The 18,175-nt window shown below is 37.7% G+C and overlaps 2 protein-coding genes across 2 annotated transcripts; one reads left to right on the top strand and one right to left on the bottom strand.

Annotated features, from left to right (window-relative positions):
- Positions 1–381: 381 nt before the first annotated feature.
- On the top strand, positions 382–4,509 carry LOC307270500 (cytochrome c oxidase subunit 7A2, mitochondrial-like). Its single transcript, XM_080054384.1, has 4 exons — positions 382–451; positions 783–872; positions 3,664–3,748; positions 4,222–4,509. The coding sequence occupies exons 1-4, from the start codon at positions 434–436 to the stop codon at positions 4,272–4,274; spliced, it is 246 nt and encodes an 81-aa protein (XP_079910510.1). The 5' UTR covers positions 382–433; the 3' UTR covers positions 4,275–4,509.
- Positions 4,510–5,222: 713 nt separating this feature from the next.
- LOC307270496 (cell cycle control protein 50A-like) lies at positions 5,223–17,741 on the bottom strand. Its single transcript, XM_080054380.1, has 7 exons — positions 17,367–17,741; positions 15,603–15,722; positions 13,822–13,929; positions 13,446–13,533; positions 12,917–13,057; positions 11,279–11,485; positions 5,223–9,606 (listed from the first exon to the last, which is right to left on the bottom strand). The coding sequence occupies exons 1-7, from the start codon at positions 17,601–17,603 to the stop codon at positions 9,413–9,415; spliced, it is 1,095 nt and encodes a 364-aa protein (XP_079910506.1). The 5' UTR covers positions 17,604–17,741; the 3' UTR covers positions 5,223–9,412.
- Positions 17,742–18,175: the final 434 nt, after the last annotated feature.

Here is an 18,175-nt window from a genome sequence, read left to right as displayed (position 1 = left end):
ACAATCCAGTGCGCACGTGAAGTGACGTAACATCGACGAAGCCTCCATATGAGAACAAACGGGGATGCGACGGATATAAAAGCAAGAGGCAAGATCAAGGCGCAATGTTATGATGAAATAAAGGAGTAAAAGTATGTCCCAATAGTATGCCTACTGCATGCTAACTAGATTATTTTTATCGTCGGATGTAGTATGTAGAATAGAAAAAAGAAAGAGTATGCGATTCGGAACGCAACCCATGTGCTCTTTGCTGGACTGGTACCTTCCGAGCCCCATCCATCATCATCATCTAAACCGTCTCCGCAGGGGGCAGCAGAGCACGCAGCATAAATAAAGTCTACCGTAATACACGCGTAGAAGAAGAACCGCCTACGTGCAGCTGAAAGGCGGAAGTTGACTTTTCCGGTTGTCCTTGGTACTTGTGTGAGACGAAATGAACAGATCCATATTTGTAAGCTTATTTTTCCTTATTTATCGCCCGCTTTTCCCTTGTAGAACTAGTATGTAGCTAGATAACAGAGCTATGCACATATTGAGAGTGTAAAACGGCGTATAAAATGAGGAAATTTCGTCATTTTTGTAGCTTAAAACTGTTCGCTCGAGGTCAACGCTATCATGTCAGTAGAGTTAGCATTAGCTTAGCTTCTGTGCTACTTGTCTTTAACGCGGGTGGTTTTTTTGCTTAAAATCGGGTACTAATGTGATTTTAATGTCATATATTGTTGTAGAAAGGTTCATTATTAATTCCTAATGGTTGTTCCTTGATGGTTGTTGTTTCGCAGGCGCTCCAGAAGGTGGCGCGGCGGAGCATTTGCAGCTCTGCCCGCCGGCAAGTCGACAACAAGGTCCCGCATAACCAGAAGCATTTCCAGGTAAGAAAAAAAAACTCTCCCTGCGTTCCAAATCACATACTTTTTCTTTTTACTACACTACATACTAAAGTACAGAAGAGTTTTAGTCTTTTTACTACACTACATACTAAAGTACAGAAGAGTTTTAGTCTTTTTACTACACTACATACTAAAGTACAGAAGAGTTTTAGTCTTTTTACTACACTACATACTAAAGTTTTAGGGCCACAGTCAGGAGAGAAAAAATCAGATAAGGAAGATTTTTTTTTCATTATGTCGAGAAATGTCAAGAATAAAGACGAATACTCCAAAATGCTATTGGAGTTAGTGGGGCATCTAGGTATTTTCAGCATACTACAATTGACGTGCATGTTTTGGGAAATCCTAAATCTTTTTCTGGCCTACTAAATAGTAGGGAAGTACGGGGATTGGAATACACAGGGTACTATCTACCAGAAATAACCATTCCACAACCATCTACAAATAACTATTCCACCATTTAAAGGTGCTCCGAGGAACTTTTAAGTTTGTGTTCATTCTAGCGCCCCCCTTTGAACAAGCGGTAGTGTTTTTACTACGCCAGCTGTTGTTCCTGGGTGAGCATATACCCATGACAAAGGCATTAAGAAAAACGATTTAAAAAAAAAAAAGCATTCTTTGCACTGATGGTCTGGTTTGCTGTTACATGTAATTTATGATCATCAGAGGAAACATTTGACTGTTTCAGAAATATTTAAAAGTTCCTCGTAGCACCTTAAAATAAAAACTACCTGAAATATATACATTTATTCATTTACAGTTTAATTGTAACACTTAGTATGAACGTTGCTCATATGAAATTTCTGTCATTCAAAAACATGAATATTTTTTTTTTTTGTAATTCAAGTTTTTTTATTTAAATTTTCGCTTTGGTGCATGACAGTACAAGGTTACACATTCAGAGACATTTGTTATCACAGTACAATTAAAGTCTTTGCCATTATAAAGAATAGAAATACAAATAAATATTTGTATCTGTAAAATCAGGAGATAACAAGAGCAGCTCTAGGGGCACAATCATATCGGAGTGACTAGAATGGTTATCCATACAACATTCAGGAGCATCATTACATTCCATCAACTTTGTTCACGTTACAGGTTTATCGGTCAGTGTGATATAAGTCCAGAAACTCTCCCATGCTGGTGCTTTATCCTTGTTTATAGTATTCAGCTTATTAAGCATATGTTCATATGAGGCTGTTTTTATCATGGCGTTAGCCCATTGAATATTTATTTTTTATATAGAAATATATATATAGTGCTTTTTTTTGTTGTAGAGATGAGAGCATAATAAAGCAGCAAGCTCTTATAATAGAACCCTTATAAATAATAGTAATGAATTGTACTTGTTTGAATTTCCTTTAGCTGTGTTTCGCCTCGTGAAATCCAGAGATAAGTAGCAAGTACGTGAACGCAGATTAACAGAGTGGAACACTAATGTTGCATGTTATGGTTTAGTTTTTGACCTGCAGTGAATTAAATTACTAAATAGCAGATTTTTATTATGTTTTGTGGTGTCTGTATTACATTCGTGGGAAGTTACTGTGTGTGCGAATGGCTCATAGATTTCTGCTACTGCTGCAAAATGTCATCACTGCTTTAAAGCTGGGGTGGAGGATTTGGGGAGAAAATAGCAGTTGGGATAGAGATTTGAATCCAAATACCTCAACCGCTCCACTTGTTCTCTTTGGTCCCTCCCTGACACGCTCTACACCAACAAAGTCGTGTCCAAAGTGAATGGACAGTCCCAACAGCCAATAAGAAACAGAGAATCGGAGCCTTACTCTGATTGGTCAAAGTGTACCGCTCATGTTAACTTTGACCAATCAGAAATCATATACCCCAACTTTAACAAGCTACTGAAGATTCTTGTAGACTAAACAAAACTAGTTTTATGGCTGCTTGTCCTCTGATGCTATTGCCTGGGACCTGACACTAGAATATGCTTTATACTGTATGACCCGGGCTGCATGATCAACTGGTGTAACTTAAAGGTGCAGTCAGTGATTCTGGAGAACGCTTGTTATGTTGTCAAAATCAGCGAAGATCTCCTCACGATCCGCTACCCTGCAAACTATTAAATAAATGGTGATACTTTTAAGTTTTTATTTTAAAGAAAAATAGAGGGGGGTGCCCTTAGCTCAGTTGGTAGGGCGTCCCCCCCCCATGGGCCTCGGCCAGCAGCGGACCCGGGTTCGATTCCAGCCCGCGGTCGTTCTCTGCATGTCACTCCCCTCTCTGTCCCATTTCAACTCTGTCTCTACACTATCAATAAAGCATAAAAATGCCCCAAAAAGAAAATCTTAAAATTATTTATTTTTTTACAGAAGTAACACTTAAATTCTTTCTTACTTCTTTGGGTTATTTTCAGCTTTGCACGTAAACACAGTTTGAACGTGATATTTTCGGGGGAGATAAAAAACCTTAGTGATTTTAGGATTTGGGGCGACTGTGGCTCAGGTGGTAGAGCGGGTCGGCCGATGATCAAAGGGTTGGAGGTTCGATCCCCGCCCTGCCACCTGTGTCATGGTTGTTGTTTCCTTGGGCAAGACACTTCACCCACCTTGCCTCGTGTGAATGTCGATAGTTAGCCTGCTGCTATCGGTGTATGAATGTGTGTGTGAATGGTAACGTGGGAAAGGAAAACAGGTCTCCCTTGAAAAAGAGTCTTCGGTCTCAATGGGATTTACCTGTATAAATAAAGGTTAAAAAAATAAATAAAATATCGTCGTAGTGTGTGATTTTAACCAGTTTTTCGTGGTGTTTTTTCTAGGAGGACAATGGAATGCCGATCCACTTGAAAGGAGGGACCTTCGACGCGCTGCTCTACAGGTCAACCATGACCCTCACTATCCTGGGTGAGACGGTCATACTCGGCTAACTTTTTATTTATTTATTTTTAAATGTTTTACTTCTTTTCATTCGCTTTTAAATGTCTTCTAATGTGTTTTATGTATTCTAATCTTGCCCCTGTAAAGCACTTTGAGTGGCCTTGTGTTTGAATTGTGCTATATAAATAAACTTGCCTTGCCTTTTATTAGGGCTGTCAAAATTAACGCGTTAAGGGCAGGGTGATTTAATTTCTGGAATTAACGCGTTCATTTTTTTAAAAATCGCAATTCATACAACAATATACAGAGAGAATTCAAATTTTTCGGGCATATTTCGAATGGTATGAATGTGTGTGTGTGAATGGTAACGTGGGAAAGGAAAACAGGTCTCCCTTGTAAAAGAGTCTCCTGTCTCAATGGGATTTACCTGTATAGATAAAGGAAAAAAAACTAACTTTCCCTACTTGTTCTCTCTCTCTCTCTCTCTCTCTCTCTCTCAGGAACTGGTTACGTGGTGTATGAACTGGTGTCAGCTGCATTCCCCAAGAAATAACTCGACCACTCCACTGTTCCACATGTTTACTTACGTTACAATAGCTCCATAACACACACTTTACATTGTATAGAGAGATGAGAACCCTCCGTGTGTCTATCTGGTCCTCGTGGGGGAGGGAGGGAGGATAACCAGATAACCGTTTAAATGTTCATGGGATCAATATTTATTTCTTGTAACTTTCTCTCTGATGACTTGAGGATCAATAAAAAAGAATCCCTCTCATGACCAAGAAGTGTGTCAATTGTTTTGTTTTTTTAAAATACTTTGTCTGCATTCCGAATCGCATACTTTCTACTATATAGTATGGTAGAAAAAAGATTTAGTATGTCCCGATTCTTGTGGCCAGATTTAGGATGGTTAGAAGTACCCGGATGTCCTACTTCATGCGGCCAAGATTGTTAGTGTTGAAAACAGCATCCTATTTGGGGCGATTCTGACCCACAATCCAATGCGCACGTGAAGTGACGTCACATCGACGAAGCCTCCATATGAAAACAAATGGGGACGCGACGGATATAAAAGCAAGAGGCAAGATCAAGGCGCAATGTTATGATGAAATAAGAGAGAAAAGTATGTCCCAATAGTATGCCTACTGCATCCTAACTAGATTATTTTTATCGTCGGATGTATTATGTAGAATAGAAAAAAGAAAAAGTATGAGATTCGGAACGCAACCTAAATGTATTTTACTTTACTAGTGCAGTGCCCGTAGGAAGCAGGTCTGCTGTGTGTGTCCCGCTTGTCACTCATTTCAAGCTTTTGGTCGCAGCAGCCAATCAAATCAGAGGGAGGCGGGGTTTAGCCGGAGACTACTTCATGCCCGTCGTTACTGTGGCCTTCAGTGTGCGCATGTATTCGCCGCCAGCATGATATAAATATGATAACTTCAATATATTTCATTCATTTCTGATAAATCAAAGTGAGGAAACAGACATGTGAGTCAGAGAAAGCTGCTGCAATTTAATTGAAATGACAAATTTTATTATTTTTTAAGCAACAACACAACACAGATGGAATATCAAAATAAATCTAGAGCATTTTAATAATCACAAAATCGGAAATGTATTAAAAGCAAAAATAAATACTTTTTTTTTTCCAACCCACTCGGCACATTTCAACATGAAAGCGTATATTTCATTAAAGACCTTCTTCCCCGGTGGAAATATGAAGGTGTATTGAACTCTGAGATCCTATGTAGTATAAATGTCCAAACATTGTGAGAAATCGGTTCATCCTAGCCTGAGAAAAGGCAGAAAGAGTGTTTTATGGTCTCACTGTCTAACCCTACATTTTGCCCAGTTGTGACATCGATTTCTAAAAAATGTTGCACATTTATACTACATAGGATCTCAGAGTTCAATACACCTTTGTATTCCCACTGGTGAAGTAGGCCTTTAATGGCACAATTTACGTGAAAAATGTACTGGTGTGTGTATTGATTATATTATATTAACTCAGCAGTGACAACGTTAAGTGGCAGAACAATTAACATATAAAGGTGTAGTCAGTGATTCTGGAGAACGCTTAAAGTCAAAATATTTTTTTTGTCAAAATCAGTGAATATCTCCTCATGATCTGCTACCTGTGTGTGCTGACAAACAAAACGCCAGTGGTAATACACAGCCTAGGCTCTGTAGACTGGTATATAAACAAAGGGGCCCACCGAGTCTAGGCTGTGTATTAACACTGGATATTTTTCAGCAAACACAGTACAGACAGGTAGTGGATCATGAGGAGATATTCACTGATTTTGAAAAAAAAGTGATTTTGACAACAAGCGTTCTCCAGAATCACTGACTCCACCTTTTATCACATGCATTGAGTCACACTACTCTCTCATGCTGTAATTCTTTTGATAATCTCTTTTATTGTTATTGCATGTAACAGACAACACAGAGTCAATGTGGGTTATTTTCACACACTCGTAACTTCAAGGTGCAGTCAGCCATTATTGAAAACGCTTGTTGTCAAAATCCTTTTTTTGTCAAAATCAGTGAATATCTCCTCATGATCCACTACCTGTCCGTACTGTGTGTGCTTGAAAAATTATCTATACACAGCCTAGGCTCTGTAAATGAGTAATCAGCACACACAGTACGTAAAGGTGGCAGATCATAAAAGGAGATATTCACTGATTTTGACCAAAAGTGATTTTGACAACAAGCGTTCTCCAGAATCACTGACTCCACCTTTAACAGGAAAACTTTAAAAACACAGGTTAAGACTTTAAAGCCCTCAAAGTCTATCGTGCAAATACTGGCTTTACATTTTATCCAAACACTAAAATAAATACAGAAAAAAAAAATACATTGAATTCTCTTCAGCTCCCAAACAACCCACAATTTATTTTATTTTTTTATAGGAACTTGCACAGATTTAAGATTTATATAATTATTATTTTACAAGGCAGTTAAAAGCAGGATAGTTTAGCTTAACGTTTAGTTTGAAAGCGGAGTTGTGTTACAGACGGGACGAGGCACAAAAAATACAAGCGGTTTCGATAATCACAAGAAAGGTTTTGCTTATCTAGCATGCAACAGTCCAGCTCACCTTTCATCAAGGCCTTTGCACACCGGGCGCGTTTTATTCAAGCGATTAATTTCCGAGTTATTAATAATTACCGAACTTTTACAGAGTCAATACAAGCTTTCTTATCAGCTTTTATATTTTTCAAACGGGCTTCGATTTTGCTAGGACGTTCACATTCCGAAATATTCGCTTTTTCGTGAAATCTTACCAGAATTTTTCTTTAATTTGATGTAGCAACAATATGGTTGTCCTTTGAATTTAATGCCGGGAAAAAAGGCCTGTAGCCAGAAATATTTATAAATTAATTTCTGCACAGTTACATATTAAATGCTAGTTCAATGCCTATATGAATCCAGTGGAGAAATATATTTTAATACTATTTTTTTTGATTTTACTGTGGGCAACAAAAAAAATCTTAATTATTATTTTTTCTCTCCCATAAATGATAAAAAAATATATATTAAAAAACAAACAAATAAAAAATAAATAAATGTTCATCACCAAAATTAAGTAAAAAAAAATTATTAATTCTAATATTAGAAGATTTTTTTTTTTTTTAAATAATCATATTTGGGGTATTTTTTTTAAACTTTAAAAAATGTTTTTGTACATAACAAGGGGGACTTAACCCTGCAGTGTGTAGAATTTTGGGTTTTATTTCCTAGCAGATTTTGTAGAACGTAATTATAATATCCATAAGTACATTTAATTTAGTGCATAATAGCTGAAAATTTTTTTTTGAATTATTATTTTTTCCCTTAGAAAGGGTCTCATATATGTCCATATTTCTGCATATTTTGGACCAAGGCCTAGTGCCGCCATCTTGAAAGTGTCATAGTTGGAATGTCATCAGGTGCATTGTTTAACATTTAGAATTGTTCTTGTCCTTGAAGGCCACTGTAACTTCTGTTATTATTCAAAAGGGGTGGGGTTACCCAGGGAGCGTTGCATTCTAGAACTTTGTAGAACTTTCTTGATGATGTCATATTACACACTGCACCTTTAACCCCTATCTTTTAACTGTTTTGAAGGCAGAAACACAGCCACGATGCAGAAGCAGGAATTATTCAAGAGAGCAATATACATTTGGCATAAGAGTTGTTTTAGGACTTCCCTGTGTAATTTCTATGTAACAGTCGGACATAAAATCATTCTAGGCTTGTCAGAAAAATCGAGATTTTCTAGGCACAACATACTTAGAAAATGGCTTCAGTGTTCTCTACCCTTGGACATATACCCTGCGTTCCAATCAGCAATACTATCTACTATATAGTTTGGTAGAAAAAAAGATTTAGGATGTCCCGATTCTTGTGGCCAGATTTAGTATGGTTTAGAAAAAACCCGGATGTCCCACTACATCCGACGAGATTTTTTAAAATTTAAACTCGGCATCCTATTTGGGCGATTCTGACCCACAATCCAGTGCGCACCGGAAGTGACGTCACATATGTAGAATACAAAAAAGAAAGAGTATGAGATTCGGAACGCAGGGTCAGTGTTTTTTTCAGCTCTTAAACCGGCAGTGTGTAGAATTTTGGGTTTTATTTCCTAGAAGATTTTGTAGGAAATAATTATAATATCCATAAGTACGTTTAATTTAGTGCATAATAGCTGATTTTTTTTTTAAATTATTATATTTTCCCTTAGAAAGGGTCTCATATATGTCCATATTTCTCCATACCTTGGACCAAGGCCTTGTCACCGCCATTTTGGAAGTGTCATAGTTGGAATGTCATCAGGTGCATTGTTTAAAATTTTGAATTGTTCTTGTCCTTGAAGGCCACTGTAGCTTCTGTTATTATTCGAAAGGGGTGGGGTTACCCAGGGAGCGTTGCATTCTAGAACTTTGTAGAACTTACTTGATGATGTCATATTACACACTGCACCTTTAAGAGGGAACCAACATTTTTGACATTAAAAGGCAGTTCAACATATGACACCTCAGTTTGACACCTTTGCACACATTGGCTGTTTCTTTGGCTACTTTTCCTTCCACTTTGGCAAATTATTTATAGTTTTGGAAGCAATTGAGTTTCGAGCAATACAAAAAAAAAAAAAAAAAAAAAAAAAAATAGCAGATTGCTTAATTGTGCAATCATGTTAAAACTGATAGTCTTTCAGTTTGTCTGTTTGATAACATATTTGTGTCTAGTGTGTGGGTGTTTTTCTTTAAAGTGGTGCGTACCCATTGGCTAATGCGTTTTTGAATGACAGCTCAGTGGCCAGGGGAAATGGTTCAGTGCACAAAATGGGAGTTATGCACAGACAGACACAAAGACCACTAGCAAAACCAACCAATAATATACCAAGCATTGATCGTATATGTTGAACAATACGTTTTTTTTCTTTGCAATAATTACATTCTTGTCTCAAATTCCTTATTTTCTTGATACTTTTAGCACAACAAGAAAGGGCGATTTTTAAACCTTAAAAATGTGTATATTATATTTCTGAACGCATTAACACCAGCCTTGTCATAGTTTTTTCACTGAAGCAGAGGAGAGATAGAGAGAGACACAGCAGCATTACATACGTGACAGTGTGTGTGTGTGTGTGTGTGTGTGTGTGTGTGTGCGAGTGTGTGTGTGTGTGTGTGTGTGTTATCTTCAGTTTGAAATGTCTTGGCTGTTGTTCTGGTTTCCACACCTGTAGTGTATGAGCAGCAGGACCACTCCCAAGAAGAAGCACACGGAGCCCACGCTGATGTAGGCCAAACCCAGGAACGGATTTTTACCACCCATCCACGAGATGGTGCTCAGAATCATTCGCTTTCTGCCCTCGAAGCTCCGCACAGGATAGTCTGGGGGTGTGACGGGTTAAAGAGGGAACTGGAAGAGTGTTTTTTATGTTTTTTTTTAACCTTTATTTATACAGGTAAATCCCATTGAGTCCGAAGACTCTTTTACAAGGGAGACCTGTTTTCCTTTCCCACGTTACCATTCACACACACATTCATACACCGATAGCAGCAGGCTAACTATCGACATTCACACGAGGCAAGGTGGGTGAAGTGTCTTGCCCAAGGACACAACAACCATGACACAGGTGGCAGGGCGGGGGATCGAACCTCCAACCCTTTGATCATCGGCCGACCCGCTCTACCAACTGAGCCACAGTCGCCCCCAAATGTATGCAACGTACACAGAAAAATTACAATAAATAACCTGGAACCTCATATTTCAGTGACAAGAGTTGAGATAAGATCTACGATACAATCTAATATCTGTTATTATGTGGTGACGGTATGGCTGAATTTAACTGATCGAATATCTGACTGAAACATTTGGTTTTGTCTGCGACGGCGTATTGGAAGAAAAAAAAAATCAGTTATTCCACAAGAAAAATATTCTAAACCAAAGTTATACATTTACAAAGCTCCGCACAGGATAATCTGGGTAAGATAGGTTAAAGACCTACTTCACCGGTTTGAATATGAAGGTGTATTGAATTCTGAGATCCTATGTAGTATAAATGTGCGAAAAAAATTAAAATCGGTTCATCCTAGCCTGAGAAAAGGCAGAAAGAGTGTTTTTTTTCAACCCTATATTTCTCTTTCTCGTGACATCACAGAAAGAGAAATATAGGGTTAAAAAAAAAAACTTACTTTGTAAATATTACTGTGATGTCTTTTACTGTGACATACGCCTTCATATTCAAACTGGTGAAGTAGGCCTTTGAAGAGGGAACTACTGGAAAAGGGTTGGGTTATATTCCAGTCACCAAAATGTATAGAAATGAGACCAATACTATTATACAATCGAATATCGGTATCAGGTGCCTTTACGGCCTTAATTAATTTAGCAGATATCGAATTAAGAAGCATCCCATAGTCTTCTTTATGCTACGACAGAATCAGGATTTTTCAAATGCTCGACCAACTGACATGACAGTAGCTTAGCGGGGGGCTAACAGATATTCCTAAGACCTTTCATATACATATTAGCACTGATTTTACTCCCCAAATAACATAGTTACAAGGATTTAGTGGATTTGGGTTGCCAGGGCCTTTAAGAGCAACTGAAAAACAGAACAAACAGGGATATTATTATTTCAAAATAAAACTCAAAAGTTTCTATTGTTAAATTTCAGATATTTCGTTTAAAAAAAAAAATCCGGACGTTTTCATATGGAGGCTCCGTTGATGTGACGTCACTTCAGGCGCGCACTGGATTCATGGGTCAGAATCGCCCCAAATAGCATGCTGTTTTCAACACTAAAAATCTTGGCCGGATGCAGTAAGACATCCGGGTCTTTCTAAGCATACTAAATCTGGCCACAAGAATCGGGACATCCTAAATAATTTTTCTACCATACTAAATAGCAGAAAGTAGTATGGGGATTGGAGCGCAGGGCTAGTTCCACATGAAAAGATACTGTAGACATTCTATTTTCAGCACCAAAATCAAGGATGTACGTAGCATTTCTTTAAGTATTTTGTGCAGTGCGATGTGTATTTCCACATGAAAGGATACTGTAGACGACCTCCAGTGTGTAGTTTCCTTGTGGCAGCGTTGGGATCATGTTGTTGTTCTTGTTGATGATGCGATAGAGTTTTCTGAAGGTCGGCAGCGCGGCCGTTCTCATCCACACGATGAAATCCTCGTTGATAAATCCGTTGTTTTCTGGATCCGCGTCCAGCTCGTACACCGGCCGACGCCAGTTCACGGGCTTAGTGGTTCCTGGAATTAATTTGAAAAGATTTATGATTTATTTAAGAGCACATAAGAGTGAGCACTAATCTTACTAGGGGTCCAACTATGCAAATAAATACAGACAGACAATTATTATGATCAAGCTTTGAGATTTTATAGTAAGACAAACAATATGGTCATTTTTATTTTTATTTTTTTAACCTTTATTTCTACAGGTAAATCCCATTGAGACCGAAGACTCTTTTGCAAGGGAGACCTGTTTTCCTTTCCCACGTTACCATTCACACACACATTCATACACCGATAGCAGCAGGCTTACTATCGACATTCACACGAGGCAAGGTGGGTGAAGTGTCTTGCCCAAGGACACAACAACCATGACACAGGTGGCAGAGCGGGGATCGAACCGCCAACCCTTTGATCATCAGCCGACCCGCTCTACCACCTGAGCCACAGTCGTCATGATTATAAGAAAAAATCATGTTAGAAAAAAAACAAAAAAAAAACACAATTTATTTTTCTTTTTAACGTATATTAGTAAAACATTTTTTTTTAAATAAAAAATAGAAAAATTGTAAACTCAATGCATCCTTATCTAGTGATTAAATCCATAATTGTTATAAGTATGTTAACGATGACTTGAATATGTGTCAATATGTGTTAAGGTAGGATAATTAAAAAAATATCAAAACTATTTGTTGACATTGCTCCCGATGGTTCAGAGAGCACCTTATATGGCAACAACTTCCATTAGTGTATGAGTGTGTGTATGACATCTATTGCAGTATGTCCGTCCTGGGAGAGGGATCCCTTACTCTGTCGACTCTCCCTGAGATTTCTTAAATTTTTTTTTAATCCCGGTAAAGGTTTTTTTACTGGGAGTTTTTTCTCAGCCGAGCTAAGGGTGTAAGGGCAGGGTGTCATATTGTATCATATTGTATGGAATGTAAAGCCCACTGAGGCAAATGTATTTGTGATTTTGGGCTATACAAATAAAACTGATTTGATTTGATTTGATTTGTATGAATGTGGTAAGAAATGCAAAGCTGAGACATTGGGGCTGAGAAAATCTTCTACAAAAAAAAGCGCTATATACTGTAAGTCGAGTCCATTTACCATTTACCAATGACAAAACCATAGAATATCCCCAGGGTTGTGCTATGAAAAGGGCAGATAGATGAAATTGGGGCGACTGTGGCTCAGGTGGTAGAGCGGGTCGGCTGATGATCAAAGGGTTGGAGGTTCGATCCCTGCCCTGCCACTTGTGTCATAGTTGTTGTGTCCTTGGGCAAGACACTTCACCCACCTTGCCTCGTGTGAATGTCGATAGTTAGCCTGCTGCTATCGGTGTATGAATGTGTGTGTGAATGGTAACGTGGGAAAGGAAAACAGGTCTCCCTTGAAAAAGAGTCTTCGGTCTCAATGGGATTTACCTGTATAAATAAAGGTTATAAATACCTTGGAAGGCCACAGTGAGGTTGGATCCAGCAGGGTTCCTGAACTTGACGTGTTTGTCGGTCCACCATGCGATGCCCGTGGTGGAAAGAGGAATCTGGATCAATGTGCCGTTTGGATCGCTGTAGAAAAGCTCCAACGTGTCTGAGGGGAAGAGAGAAAAAGATTGATTAAAAATTACTCTTTAAAAGGGGGCGCCCTTAGTTCGATTCCAGCCCGCGGTCGTTATCTGCATGTCATGCGCTATGACACTTAGTGATGTAATATCCTCCTAAATGAGCAATACTACTACTACTACTACAATATTACTAACTTTTATATCCAAATATAAAATTATTTGATGACATTATATTGCAGTACTAGCTTTTTGCAATTTTTTTTTTGAAAAAAAAAATAAAAAATAATTATAAAAAAAAAAATAAAAAAAACGAAACTCCGAATACTAATTTAAGCTCCGAATACTAATTTTCCAAACGAGTATTCGAATATTCGAATAATTCGGGCTAGCCCTAAATGTCTGTGTGTGTCTCACCGTTGAACATGCTGTTGGCGATGGCTCCACATGGTGCGATGGGCTTGTTCTCATTGGTTGCATACGGCTCACACTCCTTACTGGGTTTCTGTCAATTAATAGTAACCACAGCTTTTACAGATTGTTCTTCAATCTTCATCTCTACATTACTTATTGAAAATGCTAGAAATGTTGTCAGTAGTTTATATTATAAAATCTAAATGTTCATTCTACTCAAACATATGCCTATAAATAGTAAAAACGAGAGACACTGAACATTTGGAGTGGTCTCTTCATTTTTTTCCAAAGCTGTATGTTAGAAATAGCATTTTTCTCATTTGTCTCGTTTGCTGTTACATGTCATTTATGATCATCAGAGGGAAAGTGTCAGTCATACCGTGAGTGAAACCAAGTCTCCGTTGAGCTGGCTGTCATCTCTGGATTTGACGTATCGACGATGGTTTTGGTAGAAGTTGGAAAGACCGTAATACATGAAGACGTCGCTCTGTTGATGTAGTAAAAAAAAGTTTATGATAAAAATATGTCATATGAAAGTATTGTTAAGTTTTATTAAAGGTATAGTGTGTAACTTCTGGTGCCTCCCATGAGGGAATTCTGAGTAATTACAACAACACTGTCTGTCGGTGCATCGCCATTTACATGAGGTAAAGCCTTCAGTGATGGCACATGGATTTTATACCTTCTGCTGTACGCACGTTTTCTTAGCAATAAGAAATCAACAACTGAAACATTTCTTGAGGATTTTTCTGAGCACCTGCACCAGTGTCAGGGAGAGGGTGTTTGGGGGGGACACCAGTTTGTATACGCTGCCATACTGAGAAATACAGAGAGAGTTTTGTGGAGCTGATTCAAACTTTGTCTCAACTCGTTTGGTGTTGGCTGCCTTGAATGTAACCAACATTCATTTATGTGAAAAAGTTACACAATATAGCTTTAAAACCTGACCTGAAAGTAAAGCTGTCCCTCAACCTGCCCTAAATAACTAACTATAGGACACTAATGCTGTGTCTGAAATCGCGCACTTCTGTACTTACACTTACTTTTTTGAGTGCACTTTGCGCAAAACCGGAGAGTGTGCCAAAATGCAGTGCACTGTAAGTTCCTCGGTCGTGCACTCAAAACGGTCTAAAACTTGAGTGTGGAGCGATGGACACTTTCCACACTCAACGTCCGCCATCTTGCCTACGTAGCGGAGAGGACGGGACATTAAAATCAAAATAGAGGAGCTTGAAGCAACTGTGGAGACGGACGCGCTTTACAAAAAGTTAAATTACACATTTGTTTAGTTTTTCCGTACAACTACACTGTTTTAGACTGTATCCGACTGTTTAAAAAAAAAAATACCACCGAAGAAGAACCTTCAAAATGCAAAGTTATTTCCGGTAGGTGCGCGACGGAAGTTTGGACAGTGCACTGTAGAAATGAGAGCACTGCGTCTATAAGTAAGTGTACTGTTGGGATAATAAAGTGCACTCAATGTAAGTGCACTTACGTGAGTGCGCGATTTCAGACACAGCATAAGATAGCCATCCCCCCCCCCCACCTTTGGCAACATTTTAGAGACAGTTCTGTTCACCTGAAAATATTGGCCGGGACATAAACCCTACCGTCCAAATGCAGACCTACGCCCTTGGATCTAACACATCTTGTCAGTAGCATGTTTGTCTCACTTCGTAGGGCTGCAAAGTTACGCACTATCGCTTTAAAAGGTGCAGTGTGTAATATGACATCATCAAGAAAGTTCTACAAAGTTCTAGAATGCAACGCTCCCTGGGTAACCCCAACCCTTTAGAATAATAACAGAAGCTACAGTGGCCTTCAAGGACAAGAACAATTCTAAATTTTAAACAATGCATCTGATGACATTCCAACTATGACACTTCCAAAATGGCTGCACTAGGCCTTGGTCCAAAATATGCAGAAATATGGACATATATGAGACCCTTTCTAATGAAAAAAAATAAAAATAAAAATAAAATTTCAGCTATCATGCACTAAATTAAATGTACTTATGGATATTATAATTACTTTCTACAAAATCTGCTAGGAAATAAAACCCAAAATTCTACACACTGCAGGTTTAAGTGAGCATGTTTGTTTCACTTCGTAGGGCTGCAAAGTTACACACTATAGCTTTAAGTGCCATGTTTGTCTCACTTGGTAGGGCTGCTCCAGGTAGAATGGGATGGAGCAGGTGCAGGGTCGGCTGCTGTTCCACATGTAGTTCTGAGAGCAGTTGAAACACGGGCTGGACACGTCAACGCCCGTGTAATCCACCTGTTAAAAAATACAAGTTACAATATAATGAAATACTATATATATACAATACAATAATAATAATATATATAAAAAATTCATAGTATATTAAGTAGTATGTATGTATGTATGTATAGTTCGTAAATGGCAAATATAATATAGTATCGCCAATTGTACAGAGAGTATATGGATTATGAGAAGCGAATATAATAAATATTTAAATTTTTTTAATTTAATAAATATTTCTATTTTTTATTTTTTTTTACTATGGAAAAGGGGTAGGATTAAACAAGTGTATACTTCTTCCTGCTCCTTTTCAGGCATATCTCGGCAATACAGATAATTTGTTTTCTTTTATTTTTTATTTTTTTGTGAAAACATAATTTTTGTTTATTGTATTTCCATGCTTTTCATTTTGTTTTGTATGTTTGATATGTCTGAAATAAATTGAATCAAATCAAATCAAATCAAATACTATATATATACAATACAATAAACTGCCGTGAAAAAAGGGGTATGTAAGCATTATCCAAGTCAGAATACCAAAGCAAAAGGGTTATTCACTGACTCCACCTTTAATGAATAAACCTTGGGATATGTACAAAACGTTAAAGGTGCAGTGTGTAATATGACATCATCAAGAAAGTTCTACAAAGTTCTAGAATGCAACGCTCCCTGGGTAACCCCAACCCTTTCGAATAATAACAGAAGCTACAGTGGCCTTCAAGGACAAGAACAATTCTAAATTTTAAACAATGCACCTGATGACATTCCAACTATGACACTTTCAAGATGGCGGCACTAGGCCTTGGTCCAAAATATGCAGAAATATGGACATATATGGGACCCTTTCTAAGGGAAAAATAAATAATTCAAAAAAATGTTTCAGCTATTATACACTAAATTAAATGTACTTATGGATATTATAATTACTTTCTACAAAATCTGCTAGGAAATAAAACCCCAAATTCTACACTGCAGGTTTAAGTGATAAGAAAAAATGAAATATGAGAATTGAGAACAGAGTAACTAGCTGGATAATCGCGAAATTTGCACATTTATTATTAAACATTTCTAAAAAAATATATTGTACAAAAAATGTATTGTTTTAATGTTAATAATCAACGGGCAAAGTTTTATGATGACATCTATAACTTAAAAAATGTGCCCTGTTCACCTGCAGTGTCTTATTTTCACATTAAAGAATCCAATGTAGTTTAAGACTTGTTTAGCATCTGCAGTGGCCGTGTAATGACATAGCAAACTGACAACCCAATGCAATTTAAATGTTGATTTTATGAGTTAAATCAACGCTTATTTCTGGTCATACATATGCCGAATTTACCGTTAGAACAGCAGCTATAACATGTCATAAAATGTGCTACATGATATAAGTAAATTAAGTATATATTTAAGGTTACAAATAAATCTTTCAGGATGTGTATGTGTTTATGTGTGAGTGAGATTTGTCACCCCATATCCTGTTGTTGGATGACGTTACGTATTTGGTCATAAACATAAGCCGAATTTAACATTATAACAGCAATTATCTTATGGCATAAGTTACATTACTTGGGCTGTGTAACATTTTCAGTTATTTCGGCTAATACTAAAATCGCTCTGTATTTTGAACGTGGTTTGGTGTGTGAGTTACTTAGCTCTCACCTCAAACTCCTTTATGTTGTTGGACGTAACGAAAAGGCCTATGCCGATGGGTATGAATATGAGTCCGATGATGAAGAAGGCTGGTAGGACCGTCCATGCGGTAAGGATAGGCTGCCACGCCGGTAATCGCTGCTGCTTGAAGGCTGTGTTTTCGGGCTTCTTGCTTCGCATAGTCCCGGGGCCCGAGACGGTAATATGCCCATCCTCGTCTTTGGCGTTGTAACTAGTCGCCATCATGGTCGCTGATGTTAAAAACTACACAGTTGTTGAGGTTTCTATACGATTATAGACTGAATATACCCCCAAATATTTTATTTATTTGGTTATTTTGGCGATTTTAATCCATTACTTTTTGTCAACAAACGGCTACCAACCGTCCACTCCTCCCGGAAGTTTACCAAACGGTTAACGCAGTGGTGGTTGATGCTGCATTCAGGTGCTCTGCTGGAATGTCGGAAAGTACTATTTTAACAATTTCGTGTTTATATTTTCAGTCTGCGTTGAAACCATAGATAGTATAAAAATAACCAAAACACAGCTTTCTTTTTTGAAAAATTCCATTAATTCATTATTTAATTTTCTGCTTGTTGCTACCGACAATTGACACGTGTTATATGTATATGTAACACACAAAAAAAAATACATCTCCGATCTTGGATTTTAGATTTTACGTGAAACACTTGAAGGCATCTAAACTTTTATATTTTTTTATGCTGTTTCACACTTGCCTTTTTTTCATTCTGTCCTTTTTCAGATCAGGTAAAAACGTTTCCAAAATATGTAATTTAAATTGATGATATATTATGTGG

The sequence above is a fragment of the Ammodytes marinus genome, assembly GCF_949987685.1.
Source record: "Ammodytes marinus genome assembly, contig: scaffold_68, whole genome shotgun sequence".
NCBI classification, from domain to species: Eukaryota; Metazoa; Chordata; class Actinopteri; order Uranoscopiformes; family Ammodytidae; genus Ammodytes; species Ammodytes marinus.
The sequence above is the reverse complement of the archived record's forward strand: the minus strand, read 5'-3'. Positions and strand labels throughout refer to the sequence as shown.

Bases quoted from the DNA above. Each gene is read 5' to 3' on its own strand.
- LOC307270500 (XM_080054384.1), top strand. The intron at 873-3,663 runs GTAAGAAAAAAA...TGTTTTTTCTAG, and splicing joins ATAACCAGAAGCATTTCCAG to GAGGACAATGGAATGCCGAT. The intron at 3,749-4,221 runs GTGAGACGGTCA...TCTCTCTCTCAG, and splicing joins CATGACCCTCACTATCCTGG to GAACTGGTTACGTGGTGTAT.
- LOC307270496 (XM_080054380.1), bottom strand. From the start codon at position 17,603: ATGATGGCGACTAGTTACAACGCCAAAGACGAGGATGGGCATATTACC. The intron at 13,930-15,602 runs GTGAGACAAACA...CTACATCAACAG, and splicing joins ACCTGGAGCAGCCCTACCAA to AGCGACGTCTTCATGTATTA. The intron at 13,058-13,445 runs GTGAGACACACA...TCTTCCCCTCAG, and splicing joins CGCCAACAGCATGTTCAACG to ACACGTTGGAGCTTTTCTAC.